This window comes from Amborella trichopoda, chromosome 6 (genome assembly GCF_054954075.1).
Source record: "Amborella trichopoda isolate Santa Cruz 75 chromosome 6, AtrichopodaSantaCruz75HAP2 v2.0, whole genome shotgun sequence".
NCBI classification, from domain to species: domain Eukaryota; kingdom Viridiplantae; phylum Streptophyta; class Magnoliopsida; order Amborellales; family Amborellaceae; genus Amborella; species Amborella trichopoda.
Genome location: NC_142341.1, coordinates 7,560,632 through 7,582,446, shown reverse-complemented (window position 1 = coordinate 7,582,446; position 21,815 = coordinate 7,560,632). Strand labels below are relative to the sequence as shown.

General features: G+C 37.2%; 1 protein-coding gene and 1 pseudogene across 2 annotated transcripts; one reads left to right on the top strand and one right to left on the bottom strand.

The window, feature by feature from the left end:
• Positions 1-2,727: 2,727 nt before the first annotated feature.
• On the bottom strand, positions 2,728-16,466 carry LOC18434286 (Major facilitator superfamily protein). Of its 2 annotated transcripts, none has more exons than XM_088869578.1 (4): positions 15,989-16,466; positions 14,319-14,549; positions 12,991-13,571; positions 2,728-3,996 (listed from the first exon to the last, which is right to left on the bottom strand). In XM_088869578.1, exons 3-4 carry the CDS (start codon positions 13,539-13,541, stop codon positions 3,120-3,122), a joined length of 1,428 nt encoding a protein of 475 aa, XP_088725704.1. In that variant the 5' UTR covers positions 13,542-13,571; positions 14,319-14,549; positions 15,989-16,466; the 3' UTR covers positions 2,728-3,119. The 2 variants fall into 2 exon arrangements, with proteins under 2 accessions (XP_088725704.1, XP_006844420.1); XM_006844357.4 differs by having other exon boundaries at positions 14,332-14,549.
• Positions 16,467-19,572: 3,106 nt separating this feature from the next.
• Positions 19,573-21,316, top strand: LOC148781526 (transcription factor GTE3, chloroplastic-like; annotated as a pseudogene).
• The last annotated feature ends 499 nt before the right edge of the window (positions 21,317-21,815 follow it).

Sequence of the window (21,815 nt, the reverse complement as noted above, 5' to 3'; positions counted from 1 at the left end):
AGCTGTAAAAAGAATTCTCAGATATTTAAAGGGGACCATGAACTATGCGCTCACATATAGGGGGGAACTGAAATAGCAATAGAGGAATATTCAGATGCAAGCTATCTCGCAGATCCAGATGATGCGAAGTCTACATCTAGGTATGTGTTTATGCTTGGAGGGGATGCGGTTTCTTGGAAGTCAAAGAAACAAGATATTGTGGCCTTGTCTACCATAGAATCCGAGTATGTGGCATGTTGTTTAGCAACCAAGGAGGTCATGTGGATTAAAAAGTTTCTTAATGAACTTAATTTTCATCATGTACGTTGTGAGGTAGTGAGAATTTTCTACGATAACACTGTGGCTATTTGTGTCTCTAAGGAGCCTCGGTTTCACAAGAACTCCAACCATATTAAGCTTTATTTTTATCACCTGAAAAATGAGGTGAGATTGAAGAGATCGAGATCAGCTACATATCTACAGATTTGATGATTTCATACCCTCTGACTAAGGGAGCTGTCCCTATTGTTTTTGTAAGACATGTGAGAGAAATGGGGATGAGAGAAAGCAAGGAAGAGAGAATGTTAGGCCTTCAAAGGCCAAATGGAAGATGTTGGGTTTATGTGGCCTTTAAAGGCCTTATGAGTGTGTAATGAAAAACATTTACTATAGTGGAACATAAACTCAGTGGGAGTGTGGTCCTTCGAAGACCAGACTAAGCAAATAATATTTGTGGATAACGGACTGTGCTTGACGATTTAGGCCAATCAGTTGAAAAACCCAAGGTACCTGAGCATAAAAAATTAACCGAGAAGGGTTTTTGGATTAGCCCTTGATGAGGCCGAAGGTTATGCCTAGATGAGTGAGCTGAGGAACTGTGTGACCCGTGTGTGTAATGGTATGCCTTCAGAGACGGGGGCCAAAACCTCATTCTTGTTCCATCACACGATATGCATATAGATAAATCGTTCGAAAAAGCTAGATATTTACCTTTGGGTGAAGCATATGCATGTGCGGGAGATACCCCTATGCGTCATAGAGCTGTGGTCGCATTAAGTTGTGGTGACATTGACTTGTCTTTAGGGGAGGACCTGTAATCCACAGACTGAGATTGCGACCCCTTGATTCATCGACCTGACTTTGGTAACCCGCTAATGAGCCCCTGCTTGGACTGTGGGTCATGGGAAACACTGGGTCGGTTCGATAAAGCTAGTGTGGTCTGTAGTCCACAGTTAAAGGTGGAGTACCCCCATTACATATTGAATTCTTAAAACCATATGGATCTTTTTCCCATCATATTAATTTAATTGTGTTTATTTTATTATTGAAATGATTTTAGTTTTATTATTTGAATTTTTATGAATCTCTCACTATTTTGATTATGATATTTGGACTTATAAAAATACAGTTATTGCTTTTACAATGTTATAAAAATTCAAATATATATTAATTCGTTTTATTTAATTTTAAAACTTTTTTATAAAATTCCATGGGGGCCCAAAGTGCACATAGGCCCACCATATGGCATGTGGGTGGGGGGCCCACATATGCCACAAAGGGGTGGCACACCCCACCCTTTGGATTCTCTTTAATTGCTTTGTGTTCAAGACTTTAAGTTAAGGTAAGTTTGATTTGTGGCATGTGGTCAAATCTTGGAAGGGAAATATTGACCATGGCTTTATTTGTTTTATAGCAAGTTTGCTTTAAAGAATATGATCAATTTGAATATTGACCTTATCTTATTTATATTTGGTAGTATTTATTTACTTGATAATATTTGACATATCCTTATGGAATATGTGACATAGATCATGCAATTTTATGGAATGCATGATATTTATTTTATTTAAATATATTGATGGGAAAATGGTTTAAAGAAAATGGGATAATGGTTCAAACACCTTCCATAATGTTGATGACACATCTATAGAATGGATGGCTCAGATCTCTCACCCGACAAGTCACCTTAATCAACGGTCTAGATTCAATCTCATGAAAGAGGCAAACTATGAAAAAACCCTAAAAACCCTAAACCTAAATATCCACTATAAATAAGGGTGCTCTCCCCACAATCTCTACACATAACATCTCTCTCTCCTATAACCTCTCTCTCAGCTCTCTCTCTACTCCATATTTCTCTCTCCAAAACCATAGGTAGTACTCTCTCTTCTCTTTAGACCTAAGTTAATTTTAAAGGTTAGAACGATTATAGGAGGGCCTAAGTTAATTTTGGAGTTTAAGGTTTAGTAGAGATTTTAAAAGGTGGTTACTTAGTTTGACCGAAATCTGTTACCAGTTCGAGATTGAAGCTAGACCACAGATCTCGTGCCATTAGATATGGTGACTCGGTGTAAGGTGTAAAAAACCCGGTTGAAGTAATATTCGACATCTTTTCTTTTATTTGTTTGTTCTTTTATTTTATATTCTCAAGCACAATATTAGGTTGTATCAATGGCATCAAGTAGTTAAGATTTATTTTATTGATGTGTTATTTATTTTTGGAATTTCTATTGTTTGTAATAAGACCATCTATGAGTGATCTTGTTGCCAAAATTACAAGTAGTGATTATTATTAAAAAAAAAAAAATTATATTTCCCTGACAAAAGATCACATAGGTCTTTCTTTCAACATTAACCTACTCTTTTATTGCGATTGAGGCTCTTAGCTCGGTGGTTGGGGCATTGGATCCGGATCAATGGCATTAAGAGCTTCTCATTTTTACTGTTATCGTAAAAGCAACAATCATCGAGTAAAAGTACCCTTCATATTGATGAATAACTAGGAGTCATATTCAACCACTTAGGGACCTACAAACATTAAATTTTCATAGTGAAACAGTTGGGAGTCAGCACCCTTTGTATAACTAGAAAATTGCCCAATAAGCCATTTCCATCATATCAAAACACATTGCTGGGGGGACATGACCTCCTTTTTCTAGTGTTACAGCCTGTTAGAGTCATATTCAACCCTTTATGGACCTACAAACATTAAATTTTCATACTGAAACAGTTGGGAGTCAGCTCCCTTTGTAGAACTAGAAAATTTGCAACACCAGAACATGGCCCAGTAAGCCATTTCCATCACATTAAAACACATTGCAGGGGACGACTTACCCCCTTTTTCAAAGAGTGACAGCCTGTTATATATCTTCCACTATCTTCACATGGGCCTTGGACCACAGCACTTCTGTCTCCATCGCAGGATGAGCCCTATACTTGTATCTCTTTGCTACGTAGACGAAAATCAAGAAGTTAATCAAGTTCAAAACAGCCAAGACCCAATAGAAGTAATCAAACCTCCCAAGATTTATGTTCTGAGTTAACCAAGACTCCTGTGAGATCTTCTTCGAAACCGAGTCTACAATGTTATTCAATAAAGTGGCAACAAAGCACCCCAAACCTCCGGCTATTGCGGCATAGGCAGAGCCCACGCTCCTCATAGCATCAGGGGCCTCTTGATAGAGAAATTCAAGCAAACCCACTAAGCAAAAAACTTCAGCTAAGCCAATAAAGCAATATTGGATCAAAAGCCAATATGAACTTAGATTTGGCATGGATTGTAAGAAATTGAATTCAAACCCATGTTGAATTGCATAATTCCTTCTATACCTCTCAAAAGCACCAGCCCAAGCCACTGATATTGTTGATAAAACAAGCCCAAACCCAACTCTTTGAAGCTGAGATGCTCCATGGGGGTGGCCAGTTATGCGCTGAGAGAAAGGGACGAAAGCCCAATAATAGAAGATTATCAGAAACAAGATGCTTAGACATGGGAATACAAGCATGCAAGGGATTGGGAGTTTGAAGTGGCCCAGATGGGTGTTAAGGGTATAAGCTTGTTGGACTGAGAGAGTGAGGTATTCTGTTAATACTGTGCTTAGAATGATTGTGCAGGTCGGTATGGGGATGATTTTCAACAGTATCTTCACCTCCTCTACTTGGGTTACAGTGCAAAGCCTCCACGGACTCGGATTAAATCCATCTTCTTCCGTCCTCAGTGCTGCCTTGTCTAGAAACCTGGATACCAAGGAAAGAAAATGGTTATTTTACTGGGATTATATATTCTTTCAGGCATAAAAGACAAGTAAGCTAAAGAAGATGCATGGTGAGGTAAACATAAGGCAAGGATTGATTCTAAAGGGATGCTAATGCATTTAGTGCACAAAGAAGAAAATGCAACTCTTGATCTGTGAATGACAATTTGAAATTGTATAAAGAGAACCGCAAGAGAAAAGATTTAGTGGAAGCTTCGACGATGTCAAACGACCAATAAACATAAGAACAGCGGAGAGATTATAGTAGAGCGTATAAAAGAAGTGCTTCCACTCTTAATTTTCATGAAGAAAATGCAGGTCTTAAATGTAATGTAAGAATTTAAACTGCATGAAAAATCCAAGAAACAAAAAAGCCATAGTAAAGCTAAACAAGAGAGAAAATGGTGGTAAGTGAGGTGCAAATAAAAGTATGGTAACAGCAGATACAAGTGGGGCACAATGAAGATATGCAGCTATTACAGAAGATAAGAAATTCATGCTATTCAAAAGCTCCAAGCCAGGACAAGGACATCATAGATTATGGAGAAGATGGTGTAAAGGAGAAAATAGAACAATGGTAACAGCAGTTATAAAGAAGTTACTGTTGTGAATTTCCATGAAGAAAATGCAGTTCTAAAAGAGGATGCAAGAGTTCAAACCATATCATAGCTACATCTAGAAAAAAATAAAATAAATAAAGCTAGACAATAGGGAAGATGGTGGTTTGGAAACCTTTAGTTACTTAGATAATTCAAGCTATACCAAAACTGCATTTGAAGGGAAAATAATGTAATCCCCCTTCTCCCTAATTAATAGGCCAAATAAACCCTTGGGTCCACCAAACCCCATGGAACCCCTTGTTGGGGTCACCCACTTAAAGCCCTCTTGCCCAGATGCAGATATGCACTGTGGAAACAGGATATATCGAACACAAAATATGCCAAAGTCGATGTGTCTGTTTGAGTGGGAAAACAAGCAATAAAGCAAATAACGAAATAAATCTTGCTGACACTGGATTTATGTGGTTCACCTTTTCAAGCTACGTCCACGGGAAAAAGAGACGCATCCACTATCAATTCAAAGGTTATAATAGTCTTCCAAGAAACAACATTTCTTGGGATCACCGATTTGTGAAGAGTCTAAGGCTTCTCTGAAGAGACTCCGTGTCCATTAATCGTATGAATATACAGATTTGTCTCTTATAGACAAATTATAGATCAGAAAATATAGAAATAAATCACAAATTCCTATATTATACCCAATTTTACCATAAATATAAGATATTGTATCTAACTTTTCCAAATATACAGATTACAATATACACCTTCCATATTAACCTTATAACAATATATACTTTCCTTTCATACTCCCCCTCAAACTCAAGATGCTATGAGAGAGAGCTGCTGGAGTTTGAACACTAATTCCGAAAGGTGTATAGCATGACTAGTAGATGCAACGGTTGTCATGCTCAGATTGCTTGATCAATAAGCACAAAAAACAACAGCGGATCAACAAGCCTCAGGAACATATGGCCTCAGGAACTCAAGGCCATATCAAAGTAGGCTCGATCAGACAAAAACTCCAAACAAAGCAGTCGAGACAGTTGAGAGAACAGAATGACACTTGGAACAGCCAATAGAACTTGGTGTGGATCTGAGACGGATTCAGCAGCTCGTAGACCAGAACAAACATGATCGAGTAACATGACAACAAACTCAATCAAACAACACAAAGACGAACTCAGAAAATCCACTCTCTTTTTTTACAAATTTAGAGGGGTTTACTAACAAATTTAGAGGGGTTTACTAACAGATCTGACTGGGACTGGGCGAATGGCTGATTTTAAAAAAAGGTTGTTCTTCAGAAGGGCAAAACACCTTATTTTATTTTTCTTTTTCTTTATTTTTGTAACAACGAAAATTGGGCGCCACGATATACAAAAGTGGTTCGTCAAAATTTCCACAATTTACCGACACAAGCATAAAGATTCAGACTTTTCATTGGGACGAGCAAGAAACCATAAGAACCATCAACAATTGCAAGACCAAATCAACATAGCGGACCACCAAGAAACAATAACGACACCAACACCTTTCCTTTAAGATATATGACTTTTTCAAAGAAACCCACTTTTTGATGGAAACGTACAAGCAAAACGTCCAAATATGCTCCAACAAAGACGGAGAGAGGCGATGGTAGTGGAGGCCAAGTGGTCGCATGACGAGATGACATCAAGACGGATCACAAGCAGGGGTAGAAAAATCCATGGAAGGGCATATTACAAGGGACTACTTCAGCAATTGGCACAACAGAATCAACAACATGTTAAATCAGAGCATGTAAAACCACCGCAGCTTGGTCGCAACAACAGAACAGAAATGCCTCCGAACCTCGCAACAACAAACAAAACAGAAATGCCTTTGAAACACAGCTGGCAGTAGTAGAATGTAGTCTTCAATCGTATGTCGAGCTTTGAGTTGGAAACAAAAGAACATACACCACTTATCTCTTACAAATCAGTCAGACAATCCCAGAGAGACAGTGGATCTGAGAAATTACTGAGAAAAAAAACTCAGAAAGAAAAACAGATAAGAGAGTCGAAAATGACTCGACAGAGAGACAGATCCGATAGTTGAAACACGACTCAACAAATAGTCGAAACACGACTCGACAGAAGTTGCACCAATTGGGTGAGCAACAGACTCGTCTTGAAAATCGGCGACAATGCTTCAGAGACGAGAAATGGACACAATGCTCTGATACCATGTGAAGAGTCGCAGGTTTCTTTGAAGAGACTCTGTGTCCATTAATCGTATGAATATACAGACTTGACTTTTATAGACAAATTATAAATAAGAAAATATAGAAATAAATCACAGATTCCTATACTATATCCAGTCTGACCATAAATATAAGATACTATATCTACCCTTCCCAAATATATAGATTACAATATACACATTCCATATTAACCTGATAACAATATATACTTTCCTTTCACACAATTTCATCTAGAGACTTCTCTCTCTAGGATTTCCCTCTCTGATCTCATAGACTTCTTTTCTTACTAGATGCTTTCTCTCTCTAAAAGAGAAAATTCTCTCTTTCTCTCCTTTTTCTTCCTTTCTCCCTCTTTTCTTTCTCAATAAAGAAAAAACTAGAGAAAATGATCACTGGCGCTCTTTCATCTTCTTCTCTCTAAGAAGAGGGATAACTCTATCTCTCTTCTTCTCTCATAGAGAAGGATAACTCTCTCTCTCTTCTTCTCTCACAGAGAACTTTGCACCTCTATCTTCTTCTTCTCCTCTACAAAAGGAAGCTTCTTGTATTTTTCAATACTCCAAAAAGAATCCGCCCAAAGAAATGGCCCAGAGAGATGCCAAAAATAGCCCAGAGAGATGGCTTTGGTCCAACCATCCAAGAGCACACAAGTAGCCTCTCACATATTCCTTTTTATGTATAGGCTAAGAGATAACAACCATATTTAGAAGTCTATCACATAACCTCCTAAAAGGGAGGTCCAACTCTATCTCCTTTTTAAAAGAGATAAGAGGAATATCTTCCCATACCAAAACTATACGTGAGATCCTATTTTTGTGTGGGATGGTGAGTTGGTCAACAAGTCACCCTCTTCCATTTCTCAAACTACCCTATAACAAAGAAAACAATTCCATTGGTGTTCCTCCCTCATGGGAGGGGACCCCAACACCCCTCACATTGTAATTTAAAAGCCAAATACCCCATTCCTCTTTTTGGTATATACAAATTATGTCTATAACCTTGTTCAATCCATAAAACCCAATTTGGTCCAAGTTAAACATAATAACCCATCTTTTCCTGTTCTCTCTCTCTCTCTCTCTCTCTCTCTCTCTCTCTCTCGCTATATATATATATATATATATATATATATATATATATATGCCAATCCAGGTCTCTCTTTTTCACTTACACTCTCTTTCTCTCCCCCAAACCAAGCTTCCTTCTCTTCACTCACTCATTTTCTCTTTGCTGAAGTAGGTCTCTCTCTGAATTAGAAAGAGATATGAATCGGTCGGGAGAAAGAGTGAATTGAGGGAGACCCGGTGCGGTAGAGAGAGAAAGTTATTATAAATTTAGTTTAGATTAATGGGACTTAATGAATTGAACAGGGTTGGAACTATCCATTTTACATACCAAAAGAGGAAAGGGGTGCGTTTCATCAATAAGTTATCAAAGGGTTTTGGTGGACCCAAGGGTTTATTTCGCCAATAATTCAGGAGAACGGACAACACACCCCCCCCCCTTAAACAAAAAAACAAAAACAACCCAAAGAAATAAAATAAATAAATATAAAATAAAGATTCTTAGAAAATAAAGAGGATAGTTGTTTTGAAGCACTGAACAACAGTAAAGCAAAGCACTAGAAGATGTGGTTTAGCAGCTGCAAGTTAATTCAAGTAAAAACCCCAATTAAAAGAATGGAAAATTATGAAATTATTCATGATAGATGAACAATTTAACACCTTACTCATATCTTTTGATTTAATTGCAAAATACTCATAACAAAACACAAGATATCTTTTGATTTAATTGCAAAATACTCATAACAAAACACAAGATATCTTTTGATTTAATTGCAAAATACTCATAACAAAACACATTATCTTGAGTGCGAACAGTTGCAAATGAGTAGAATGTTAAATAGTTCGTCTCTGATGGGCATTTTGATCTTTCCTTAAAAGAAAAAAATGGTATCGTAAAGTTAGACAATCAACACTATGATGGGTCCAATACTCACCTCGGGAATGCAACAATACAAAAACACTTGAAAAAGAAAAAAAACTAGTGCCAATTGAAAAAGGACACCATTGACGGTGCAGTGTTGGGGTTATGTGGCCACTTAAAGGCCTTATGAGAGCATGTAAAACTATGACTATAGTGATATGATAACTCCAATGGGAGTATGCTCTAGAGGGACCAAAGGATTATGATCAAGATGGACCAAAGGTGGCAATTTTGATGCCGAAACTCAAACTAGGATTGACGAGCTAGGCCGGGTTGAGTTTAAAACCCCTTATCTTTAAGCATGAGGCACAATCATGGAGGGTTTAAGGATGAGGTCGAAGAGATGGCCAGAATGGTTGGCCAAGGGACTAAGTGACCCTTGTGTGCGATTGGAGGGCCTGAAGGGGCAAAAGCCAAATCCTCATCATGACCATCGCACAGAATGTACATATGATAGCCGTATTAAGAAGTAGACACCATTAAGGGTGCGACATGTACATGTGCGAGAGATAGCCCTCATACACCAATTGCGATAAGAGTGCACAGGTCTGTGTGACCTAGGGTTGTCCCTATGAGGAACTTATAATTCATAGACTAGGAATATGTTCTCATGACCTATTAGCTGACTTTGACAGTCCACTCATGAACCCTTGTGATGGGTTGTGGGTCATGGGAACTATTAGGTCAGTTTGCAGTGAGTGTGGGACATGGTCACTTACGTAATCTAGCCGGTGTATATATTCTTTGTTTTTCTCTCTTTCTCTTTTTTTTCTTTTTCTTTCTTTTTTGGCTTAGATCACTCACAAGTAATCCATCACAATAAATTGACTTGAAAAGAGATAAAATAAATAAGTCTAGGATCTAAAACTTGATGCCACTAAAACCAACACTTCTTTAATCAAAGAAAATCACAATGCTATGCTTGGGAATAACAAAAGGCATAAGAAGTAAATATGGCAAGAAATAAAAAAGTGAGTGTAGGAGATTACCTCAACCAGGCTCATTACACCCCACACCAAGTCACCATCCTCCAATAGCACGGGATCATTGGTCAACCTTCAATCTTAATATTGGGAAATCCAATGGAACATGAACTCTTTTAAAAACTTTGGATCTCAAACAAAGGCTTAACCCCTTGATAACCTAGTTGAAAGAGATAGCATCCTTTTACTAAACCCTAACCCTTTAGGCCATGAGAGATGGAAGATGAGAGAGAGAGTCTTTCTATGTAGGGCACATCCCCTAGTTTGATCAAGGGAGAGAGAAAATCTCAAGAGATGGACCGTGCCACCTTTTTACAAACTAGAGAGAGAATCACTCTACTAGGGGCATACTACTCTATTGAATATGGGAGAGAGAAGAGAGAGATTTTAGGTGTAGGAGACATGGATATCGACACCCAATTTTTATAGTGCTTCAAGGAGTTTAGGGTTTCTTAAGGTTTTCATGGCTTGCCTCTTCTTGTAAGATTGAATATGCATCATTGATCTTGGGTGACTTACGGGGTAAGAGATATGAGCCCTCAATTCTATAGATAGACCATTAAGATCATATGGAAGGTGCTCGAACCTTTATCCCCCATTTCCTAAACCATTTTTCTATTAATTAATTTAAATAAAAAAAATCTAAAATAACATTGTGGTTTCGTATTTTTATGTACAAGCCTTTTCACACTTTCCTTATTCAATTTCAAAGCTTCCTTCAAACACAATCTTTCCAAAACATAAGCTTTCTTCACCCTCAAGCCATGAGCTTGATACAACAAAGGAAAGGTTCCATAAGGTGGGGCATGCCACCCTAGGTGGCACCTCATGGGCCCCACCAAATTGCCATGGTGGGCCCATATACATATTTGGGCCTCCCATGCAATATTAAATTATTTTAAAACAATATTATGGCTTTTAAAAATTCATAAAATCATATTTGAATAATTAAATCAATATAAAATCAATATCTTTGTTTTTATAAATCCAAATTTCATAAATAAAATACCCAGAGATTCAAAAAAACTCAAATAACAATTCTAAAAATCATATAACATTAAAGCAAACATAATTAAATATTTTGCTTAAAAAATGATCCATATGGTCTAGGAATAAATAAATAAACACTAGGGCACTCCACCTTCTACCGTGGACTATGGTCCACACTTGCTTTCTCAAACTGACCCAACGTTTCCTATGACCCACAGTCTATCGCAGGGGCTCATTAGTGGGTCACCAAAGTCAGCCAATGGGCAAGGGGTCGTAATCCCAATATGTGGATTTCAGGTTCTCCCTTAGAGAGGTACCAAAGTCACCTAGACCTGATGCGACCACCGCTCTATAGTGCATAGGGGTAATCTCTCGCACAGGCACAAGCTTCACCTTGAAAGATGGTTCACTTTCCCAAAACGGCTATCACATATGCATCTAGTGTGATGGTATGAGGATGAGGCTTTGGTACCCGTCTATGAAGGCTTCCATCACTTACAAGGGCCACACAATCCCTCGGCTCACTCATCCGAGCATACTCCGACCTCATCAAGGGATGACCCATTATAGCCCTTATCAGTTTAATCTCTATGCCCAAGTAACATGGGTTTTTCCCAACCAACTGACCTAGCACGTCAAGCTTAGTCTGGTATCGGTAAATATCGTTTACTTAGTATGGTCCACACAAGACCATTCTCCCACTGAATTCATGTTCCATTATATCAAAAGTTCAATTACAAACACTCATAAGGCCTTTAATGGCCACATATACCCAACAGTGTGGGACATGGTCACTAGAGGAGATGGAGTGCCTCAGCATATTCGCATTTTCCTTAATGAAGTTGGATCCAATTCTCATATAATAAATTTAAAATGTTTAATTTTATGTTAAATGATTTTTTAGAATACTAATATGAAGTTTCATATTGCTCTGGATATTTTATTTTATCAATGGATTTTTAAAAGGGCTAAAATTGATATTTCAAGAATTAATATATTCAGTGAGAAAAATAAAATATTTATGTTTTTATAAAAATCATTTTTATCGTTTTAAATTTATTCAAGTATGTGGGGGTACAAAATTCATTGGGGCCCACCACATTAGGCCCATTGAGATGGGGGTGTGGGGCTGACAATGGCCCCCATAAAAGGGATGCCCCATTCTTTCCTTATTTCCTTATTTTCTCATAATGTGGCTTGTTGAAGAAGCCCCATAGGTTGATTTGAAATTTAAAGGAAAGGTTTATGAAAAGAGGATGATTGTTTTTTTTTTTTAGAAGAAAAAGAGGATGAATGTCTTCAAAATAGGAAAGTGTAGAGATTGATTGAAAGTAAATAAGAAATACATAGTATATTTTTCTACACAAAATATTTGATGGGATTAGGTTAAAGAAGCTGAGAGAAAAGGTTCTAGGACATTTCTTTTAATCATGACAATGATCTAACGAGTGGATGGCTAACATCTCCTACCCCACAAGCCACCTACGATCTACAGTCAAGATCAAATCTCTATAATGATGGCTAACCCTAATTCCCAAAACCCTAAACTCCATACATACATCATATTCGAGGGTCCATTCTCTACACCCCAAGCTTGCTCTTCTCTCTCCCTCTGTCCCTCCTAGGGTGGCACGCCACCTTTTCTCCACTCTCATCTCTCTCTCTCACCATCTCAAACACTTAGAGAGAAAAAAAGAGGGGCACACCCAAGTATGCTTGTGAAGGAGGGAACGCCCCCCATAGATGCGATCAAGAGAGGCCCCATGTTCTTGTCACATGCTCTCATATTCTAAGAGAAAGGGTTTAGCCAAACTTCCCATTTGTTGAGATCCAAGAAAGACCAAATGTCATGTGCGCTATCGGTGGAGGAGACCCGGTATGGGGTATACAAAGTCCTTAGGAGTAATATGAGGCCAGGTATTCATAATTATATTGGCTCCATGTTTCTTAATTCTTCATCTATTGTAAAAAAAATTATTCTATAGAATTGCAATGGTATGCAATAGAAGATCTTGGATTGTATTAAGATTTATTTATGTAAATTAAAGTTGGATTTGGACATATGTAAGTGTTCTGGCCGGTAATGCAAAAGAAAAAGAAAAAAAATTTACAACTATACATATTGTACTAGATCACAGCATGCACTTTCATGGAGAAGGTAGTGGTTTGAAACTATATAAAAGTTACAAATGGAAATTTGATATGATACAGATTAAAGCTAAAAAAGAGAAGATGGTTACCTGAAATCATCAGTATGAGGTATCTTGCAACTTCCCTTAACAGCGGACTTCTGCCCATGAATCTCATAAAGGCCAACTAACTCAGTAGAGGAGTAAGGGGTGTTCCTCTTTTTAAAGGCAGCAACCAACACCTGAGTAACACGAGTCAATGGACTACCCCCTGGTAACCTGTGTCTATATAAAGGAGTGCCCACAAAGAAAGCCATGTTTGAGAGGGCCATGGCTATGGCCAATGACCCAAAGGCAGGGCCCCAACCATGCTCCCTTTGAATATACACCACCATAGTAAAAGCCAAGATTGCACCAGTAGTCACAGAAAGATAAAAGAAGTTGAAGAATCTATCAAGAAGTTTTTTATAATCAGGGCTCCTCTCATCGAATTGATCAGCTCCAAAGGATGAGACGCAAGGTCTTATCCCTGCTGCCCCAAAGGCTGTTATGTAGAGAGTGGTGTATATGTAAAGCATTTGCCATGGTTTTGGTTTCTCACAACCTCCCAAAAGAAGCATTAGTTGGTCACAATTGGCCTGGCTTGGTTTGAAAATGCTCATCGTGGCAGTTAGGGTGATCGCAGTTAACCCCTGTAGTAATAAAACAGTGAGCAAGCATTAGTTTAGGGGCTTAGCTTCTTGGTCGAGATCCAGTCTTCAATTCATGAATTACCCACCCAAAAGAATGAGCACCCACTTTCTTGTAAGAAAAGCATGATAGGCAACAGGCTACAGAGAACTGTAAGTCATCAGCAAGACCACCATCGAATGGAATGATGGATGGTGATAGAGAGAATGGGAGTGCCTGAGCAGGACATAAGCCTAATGGTCGATTCCACTCTCTCTGCATAAACAGCTATCATTTCATCTCATGTTGATGACCCCTGCTGAATATGGTTTTCCATAATCCATTGGAAAGTCTAGTCATCCCCTAAATAAAGAGTTAACTCTACAACTAGCCTCAGTAATCAAAGATATTGAGATCAATTCTATAAATGTTGGTGTAGAAACCTCAAACCACCCCTTCAAATCTCTTAATGTGTGAACAGGGGCAGAGAAGCCTCCATCCTCCCTGGCAAGGTGAGCTTCGCTGGAGCTCCACCCAGCCAAGAAGGGACGCCAAGGCCTCCATCCCTTGTTGCCGGTACACAATGTCCACCCACTTCACATTCTTTGGTGTATGCGAGAGAGAGAGAGAGAGAGAGATCATTTGACAAATTATATGAACAAGAGTTACATAACTCCCGTAAATAGCTTTTGTGGCAGTCATTGCATATCCAACTATCATATAGCTATGAGACTAGAGAATAAAATATGGAAAGAAAGAGCATGGATTACATTTAGATCTTACTGCAAGATAGAGTGTTGTGAAGATTGCTATAGTCCAATATCGACCAAGATAGGCATCTGCGAGGAATCCACCTAAAATGGAGGAGATCTGAGAAATGCCCAAGAAGTTGTTCACTGTGTTTGCAGATGCCGTGAATGGACGGTGCATGACATTGAACAAGAACAGTACCATGTTCACTGAAAGCCCAAAGTATGCCATTCTTTCTGCCATCTCATTGCCTGGCAGGAAAATTAAAAGCGTAATTCAAACCCAAACCCTATATGTACCCAAAAAAGAACATCCAGATCGAATTTTATCTCAAATAGCTTTATTTTTTTAATCTCATGAACTTACCATAGAAACAAACAGAAGCAAATAAATTAAACACCAAAGCTAACAATAAAGAGGCACAGTCCTAGTACCTAAGCAAGCCATCAAACAGAACTACAATATACTTAATAAAAACCCTCAGATTAAATAAATAAGGGGATTAGCAGCGGCTATCATGTTCCAGATTATATAAATAAGGGGACTACCATGTTATTGGAACCAAAACATGATAGGTAATACTAGATATTTCAAATGTGAGACTGTCACTCACTGAGTTGAAATTTAAAAATACAAGGTCAAATCTTTTAGCACATAAGAAGGTATGATCCGCTTATGGAAATTAGTGAATAAAACCAGTACTGAATTAAAGAAATTCACAAGCCATTTCATTGAAATAGTGGCAAAAAAAAAAAAAAACACAGATCTATTCCTCCTTAGGAGCAATTAAATTGAATAATTTGTACAAGAAATGAGGTTACATCGAGAGAAAATTGTCAAAAAAGTATCTCTTCATACCACAAAAATGTCAAATGGCCTTGAATTAGTTTTTTAAATTACTCTCGCCAAAAATAGATTACGGTATAGATGCTTATGACCCCCCCTCTATGCCCTGCGGTAATGATTCCTCTGGCATTACGACCTTTACCACAACGATGCTGTCCATAGATCAAATTCTTTGGTGGATTGGATTTTACTTGACTGTCTACGGCGCCATTGCGTCCTTTTAGGCTTGCTTGGCTTATCAAGTTACGCTTTCGGAACATCGACTACGTTTCCTTCATCGCGCTGATGGATGGCCGGCCGGAGGGAACCAACAACAAGTCTTTAGCAGATTATCTCTCCCCTTTTTTTTATTGACATCACATAAATATTTCCTAAAAACCATGCTACATAAAGGTAAAAGGATTTATTATTAGTTGAAGTTAAACTTTAAAATAAGTAAATAACCACTTGATAACAAAGTTACAAGATATTATTATGTCCATACCAATGTCAGCCTTAAAAATCAAGTGAAATTTGATTCTAGAATAATAACATTAAAAACCTACAAATTAAAAGCCAAAAGAATTTTATGCAATAACCAATCTATAAATTTCTTCTAAAAAACAGTTTTATAATAAAAAGTTAGAAAAAAAGGAACAAGAAAAAAAAAAAGCCAAAGAAGAAGAAGACAAGTGACTGTTATAGAAGGCATCAACATAACATACAGTACAGAACTACTCTTCCAACATTCCAAAAGTCGAAGACTTTGCAGTTTGTCCCCATCAAAATAAACTCTATAACATATCACACATGAAAAAATGAACTTGAATACAACTCATGGAACAACAGAAAAAAAAAAAAATACCAAAAATGAAGAAAGCAGCAATCCATCCTCCAGTCTTCGAAAAATCACGAATTGGGTTGCCTCGAATATCGACTGGTGTGGTTCCCACAGCCATTCCTCGACCAAGATCCCTCTCATCACTCTCAGCAAAGAATGCCTCAAGCTTCTTCCTCTGAGACGAGCTCAAAACTCCATCTCCCTTCCCCAAATTCAGCGGAGTCGAAGGTCTTATACCTCCCACCAAATTTAGAGGAATCGAAGGCCTGATACGCGAATCGCCCGCCAAATTTGTCGAAGGCTTTTCATCTCCAGAAGCACCCTCACACCCCATTCTCACAACCGAAACTGAAAAAATTAAAAACCCAACTCCAAAAACACATCAAAATCCAAATTTCCAGGAATCAGAGCTTCAGCTTCATATATGTCAACATGGGTTGATTCTCCATGACCTGGAAAACCAGATAATTTATTCGTTCAGTGTCTGAGTATTAATGGCCATAATAATGGGTCACTTTGTTCGAGTCTTCACAAGGTAAGAGAGAGAGATAACATTTCGACCAACTAGAGTTGCCAGTAATGGAATCGGCTCAAGGCTAAAAAAAAAATGCCATTAATGCGGACTTGGTGTGGGGTTTGGGGTTGATAGATGATGTAAGTGCACCATTACTGTCATCCCCCGGGTCGCTGTACAGAATTGGAGTCATCCCTCGGGTCGCTGTACAGAATTGGAGTCATCCCTCCGGTCGCTGTATAGAATTGGAGCTTCCAAATTGGAATTAAAAGATCAAATATCACCAAATTTGGTGAAATTTTGAGTGGTAATCGTGAGTTCCCCATGTTTTAGGGAATTGGTCCAGTGATTAATAGGAAATTGGAAATCATTAAACCTAGAAAAATATTTCCTCCACATAGGGAATCTACTATCCATTTCCTCCTCAGGCAAAACCAATATAATAATCAAGGAAAAAGTTTTAAAGAGCCGAGGCTCTAAACAATCAAATTAGAGCCTACTTCAAAATTTTCACTACAAATATTGTTTTGATGCTCAAATATCCTCAAACTTATCATTCCGGCATCAAGATGCATGAACTTGAGAAAAAAATGAATTTCAAGTTTTGAAAATAGTGCATCTTGTAATATATTTTTTTATGGTTAATTTTCAAGATTATTAAGTTTTTATATATCTGCTCGATCCACACTATTTTTTAAGCTTTAAATTTTATAATTGAAGATAAAAATATATTTTAAGGCTAACATAAATATTTCCAGTATTGAAACCATATTTCGTAATACTATTTGATGGTGTGTTTTATTGTGATTGTTTAGAGCCTTGGCTCAATAAAAAGTGCACCTTTAAGGTATGACTCTTAAAACTGAATTTAAAAAAAAAATAACTAAAATGTTTCCAACTACCTCGAGAGTATGTTATTCATTTACTCCCTCCGGCAAAATACATGCTCCGGATATTGTTAACTATTTAGCTCTCAAATTGTGAGATATAAATCTCTACACCCCCATAAACTAATCTCAATAATAAATAAAAAGTAAAAAATAAAAACTATATACTAGAAAATACTACTGGTTCAATATTGAATAGAGGCCGTCGAATTTTTGAAGGGCTAAATCTAAGTGTCACATGACTCAAAATTCAAATTTTTTCATTTGGAAATATTCATCTTGCAAATCTCAAGTGGCCGACAAAAACTTAACCTAAAAAACAAACTCCTATTTTGAGAGAGGAAGTAGACGCATAATATGCTCCTACATGCTCTTAGCAATAATGCTCTAGTGGTTGTTATACAATTTAGTGATTGTTATATGGTTTCTAAATTATTGTACCTAGTTAAGTGCCATGACCACGGGTGTAGATGCACAGTATGCAACAGCGGGAGAAAAGTATATGCTCTCACCGCTAAATTGGGGGGAAAGTTTGGTGTCGCTAATGGACATGAGAAATTGGGGGATTTTTTAATAGTTTCCCTTGCTTAGGTTTGATTTTATGAATGCTTTCACTTGTAGAGCGGAAGTCGCTATCTTCACCAATAGTTACCCGATATGTTTTTTTTGTTATGATTACAAACTCTTCTCTCTCTTGCAACTTGCAAGGACACAGGAGAGGTGAAGGGAGATTCTCTCTCTAAAATTAGGTTAAAAGGCCTTTCTCTCTCTAAAATAAGGTTTGCAAGGACAAGGACACAGGAGGGTTGAAGGGAGATTCTCTCTCTAAAAATAGGTTTGCAGGGGATTTTCTTTCTCTAAAACTAGGTTCGAAGGAGATTCTCTCTCTAAAACTAGTGCACAAAGTTAGAAAGACGTCTCTTTCTCTACCATTCTCTCTTATTGTCTCTCTCTCCCTATATATCTGCGTTTCATTGTTGCTCCCCAAATACTCAGGTCTCAAAGCTACTCCAACTTTCTCTCTCTTTTTTTATTTCTTTTCTTAGTAATTCTACAAAAAGGAGTAATGGAGCTTTGAATCTATAATCAAATAAATAAATAAATTATTACGAAAAACAATATTACGCTTATTTTTTATTTTTTTCTCCAAAATACACTTTTTATGTAAATACCTCTCAATCAAAAATATAAATAAAAAATACCTAAACTACCCTCCTTGACTTTTACCTTACTCATGTCTATCTACCACTAAAAAAGTACACATTTCTCTCTTCCACTAAAATAGGACAATGGTATTGTGTAAGTGCAGTGAGACAATAGGGCCACGGCATTCTATAAGTGTTGTCTCACAGTAGGACTTCCACACTCTAGTTCGGCAGTTGCAAATGGCATCCGTCAGTAGATGTTACTGGATTACAGGAATCTGACACTATATAAAGAGTGGTTTAGCAATAGTAGTTCGACAGTTGCAAACGGCGTCCGGCAGTAAATGGTAGTTGCCTTAGGGCCGTCCGGCACTTGTGCCCTCCGATTAGTTATCTTAAGGCGGTGCAGTCCGGCACTTGTGCTCTCCGATAATGTGCTACTGGGTCTAAAAGTCAAATATCAAATCTGCCCAAAGTGATTTTTGTGTACAAATCTGGCCAAACTGATTTTTGTGTACAAAAAAACATTTCCGTTTAAAACTGAACTTTTTATTTTGGGGGTATTTGCATAGATAGTTTGCTTCGGGAAAAAAGTGAGAGAAAAAGTTAGGCCAAGGTAAGTTGCATAGAAAGTGTGGTTATGTGTTTTTTTTTTGTAATTTTCCCTAGAAAAAGCTTTAGATTTTACTTATTTTCATCACAATTAAGATCTAATAATAGATTTTATTAATGTTACATTATAAAATCTCTATAGATTTTACTTATTTTCATCACGATTAAGATCTAATAATAGATTTTACTAATGTTACATTATAAAATCTCTATATTTTACTGTGAGGAAGATGTCAATAGATTTTATAAAGATTTACATAGTAAAATTTTTACATTTTATTGAATTTACTTTTCAATGACCGGTTTGGATGTATCCAAAACTACAATATTTTAATGACCAGTTTGGATGTATCCAAAACTACAATATTTTTGGATTACAATCCAAAAATCTTGTGAAATTAATTTGAGCTATTTGGACAGGACAATAGATTTTTTATTTGGACAACACAAAATTTTACTAGAAGTTTATATTGAAATAAAAAAAAGTCTGCAAGTACCAAGCCAAAAGTTGCCATAAAAAAAAATTTTAGATGAAAACCCTGGTTCTGGTCGCCCACCTCCATTGAGCCTCCAAACCTTAGATTTATAGGCTAGGGCCCAAAAGACAAGAGAATCCCTAAAGCAAACCAGTATTATGGAGCCTCTGAGTTTGTTATGGGGAAAGAGAAGATACCCGCGCAAGAGAATAAGAAGGTTTATGGTGGATCCAAGAGGCCAAATTAAGAGGCCAAATCCCGTAACAAAGGTTCCTGAATCTGGTAAAAGAATGGCAATTTCTTTAGATCTCAGATTTCATGAAGAGGTGCGGCCAAATCTTGACCAACCTCATGAAGCATACGCATGGATTGGTCTTCAATGTCCCTGTTGATGTAGTGGGAATGGGGTTACATGATTACTATACCCTTGTCAAGAACCCCATGGATCTTGGCCATGCGAAAACTAGGTTAAACCATAGCTTTTGGCAATGCGAAAACTAGGCTAAACCATAGCTTTTATTCAACCCCATTTGAATTTGCAGCTGATGTGAGGCTCACCTTCCACAATGCCCTAACATATAACCCCAAGGGCCATGATATGAACATAATGGTTGAGCAGCTTCTAGGTTTTTTCGAAGAGTTGTGGAACCCTGCTTTTAATGGGTATGAGGAGAGGCGAAGGGCTGTTGAAAAGGCTCACCGGAATTCCTTTTCTGGTAAGTTTCCAGTACAAAAACCAGCAACTTCGCCAGAAATTGAAATGCCGTAGAGAAGAGGCAAACCCCAAAGCTCAAAGAAGTCGGATCCATGGATTCTAAAAGACCAAAGGAGGGGAAACCTAGTTGGAATAAGACCTGTTCAGCTTGGAAAGCAGCCCAAGTCTTAAAGCAAGAGACCCAAATAAAAGAGAGATGAGTTTTGAGGAGAAATAGAAGCTTAGCGCAAGTTTGCAGAATTTGCCTCAAGAGAAGATGGACCAGGTTGTTGCAAGGTTTTTCTCTCATGGTCACTGAATTCCAGCGATTTTTGGCCTGAAAATGGCGAGATTTGGCCGGAAGTTATGATAACAGAATTGGGTCCGGCAAAGCGAAGATGGGGTATGGTTGCCGACATTTTTAGGGAACTAAGATTGGGTCGAGGGTTTTTTTTTTTGTTTGACAAATCAATTAAATTAGACATCCAAACCAACATAATGATATAAGATGTGAATGTTTTCTAATTGAGGTAGAAAAACTTACATTTTTTTTTTTTCACTGTGACATCCAAACTGGCCCTTAGTGTTTATTCAACATCTTATTTTACTTCGTATTTTATTTTATATTTATGTAAAAAATATAATTTTAGGGAAAGTTATGGATATTTTTTCGAATGTACTTTGTAGAAATCTAACCCCCCTTTACTTTTCATATCACACCTTTAAACCAGTTACAAATTTTATTTGTTTTTACCTTAATCATGCCTTTAACCCAATTACAAATTTTATTTGCTTTTACCTCAGTCAAAAAGATAATATGTTAAAAACTAAACTACCTTTTTCAATCCTCTCTCTCTCCACCCGATCTCTATCCTCTCTCTCTTGGCCTTATCAAGACATTTTCCATTTCAAAATAAGTACTTAGCCTTGGCAGATTTTGATGATAGTTTATCATATCTGGAGTATACGATCTTATATGAAACTAATGTATTGTGCATAATATAATTTTGTGAGCTCTTTGCTATATAATATTAGAGGAATGATTCTACGATACCTTTTCATACTCATGTATGTAAGACCTCAAATGATCGTCGTTAAATTTGACACGAATCTTTAAAAAAGTGAAGTTTCAAATCTATATGATAACTTTTCTAGAGATCTGTGTCAAATTTAATAGCGATCATTTGAGGTCCTACATACATGAGTATAAGATCATTATTATAATATTATTTATTGATTTAAAATCTTGTGATATTCTGCTATTGGTCATTATCTCTTACTAAAATACCGAATAACAAGTAATTCATTATCATGATTAATTTCATAGACAAATTGAATAATCAATAACAACATGTACATGTAAGGGACTTTATACTATGACACAATTTATTATTATTCCATGGATGTCACAGTTACTCCTAGTCATTAAATGTCAAATTAGTTGATTTATAATGTGTGACAAACTTCGAATTTTTTTTATTTTTTTTTAACTTTTAACTCTAGTCAATGACACTTAAATTATA

Coding starts and splice junctions, on each gene's coding strand:
- LOC18434286 (XM_006844357.4), bottom strand. CDS start 16,298: ATGGGGTGTGAGGGTGCTTCTGGAGATGAAAAGCCTTCGACAAATTTG. Junction 14,550..15,988: donor TGCTGCTTTCTTCATTTTTG/GTATTTTTTTTT, acceptor TTTTCCTGCCAG/GCAATGAGATGGCAGAAAGA. Junction 13,572..14,331: donor TCACAACACTCTATCTTGCA/GTAAGATCTAAA, acceptor TTATTACTACAG/GGGTTAACTGCGATCACCCT.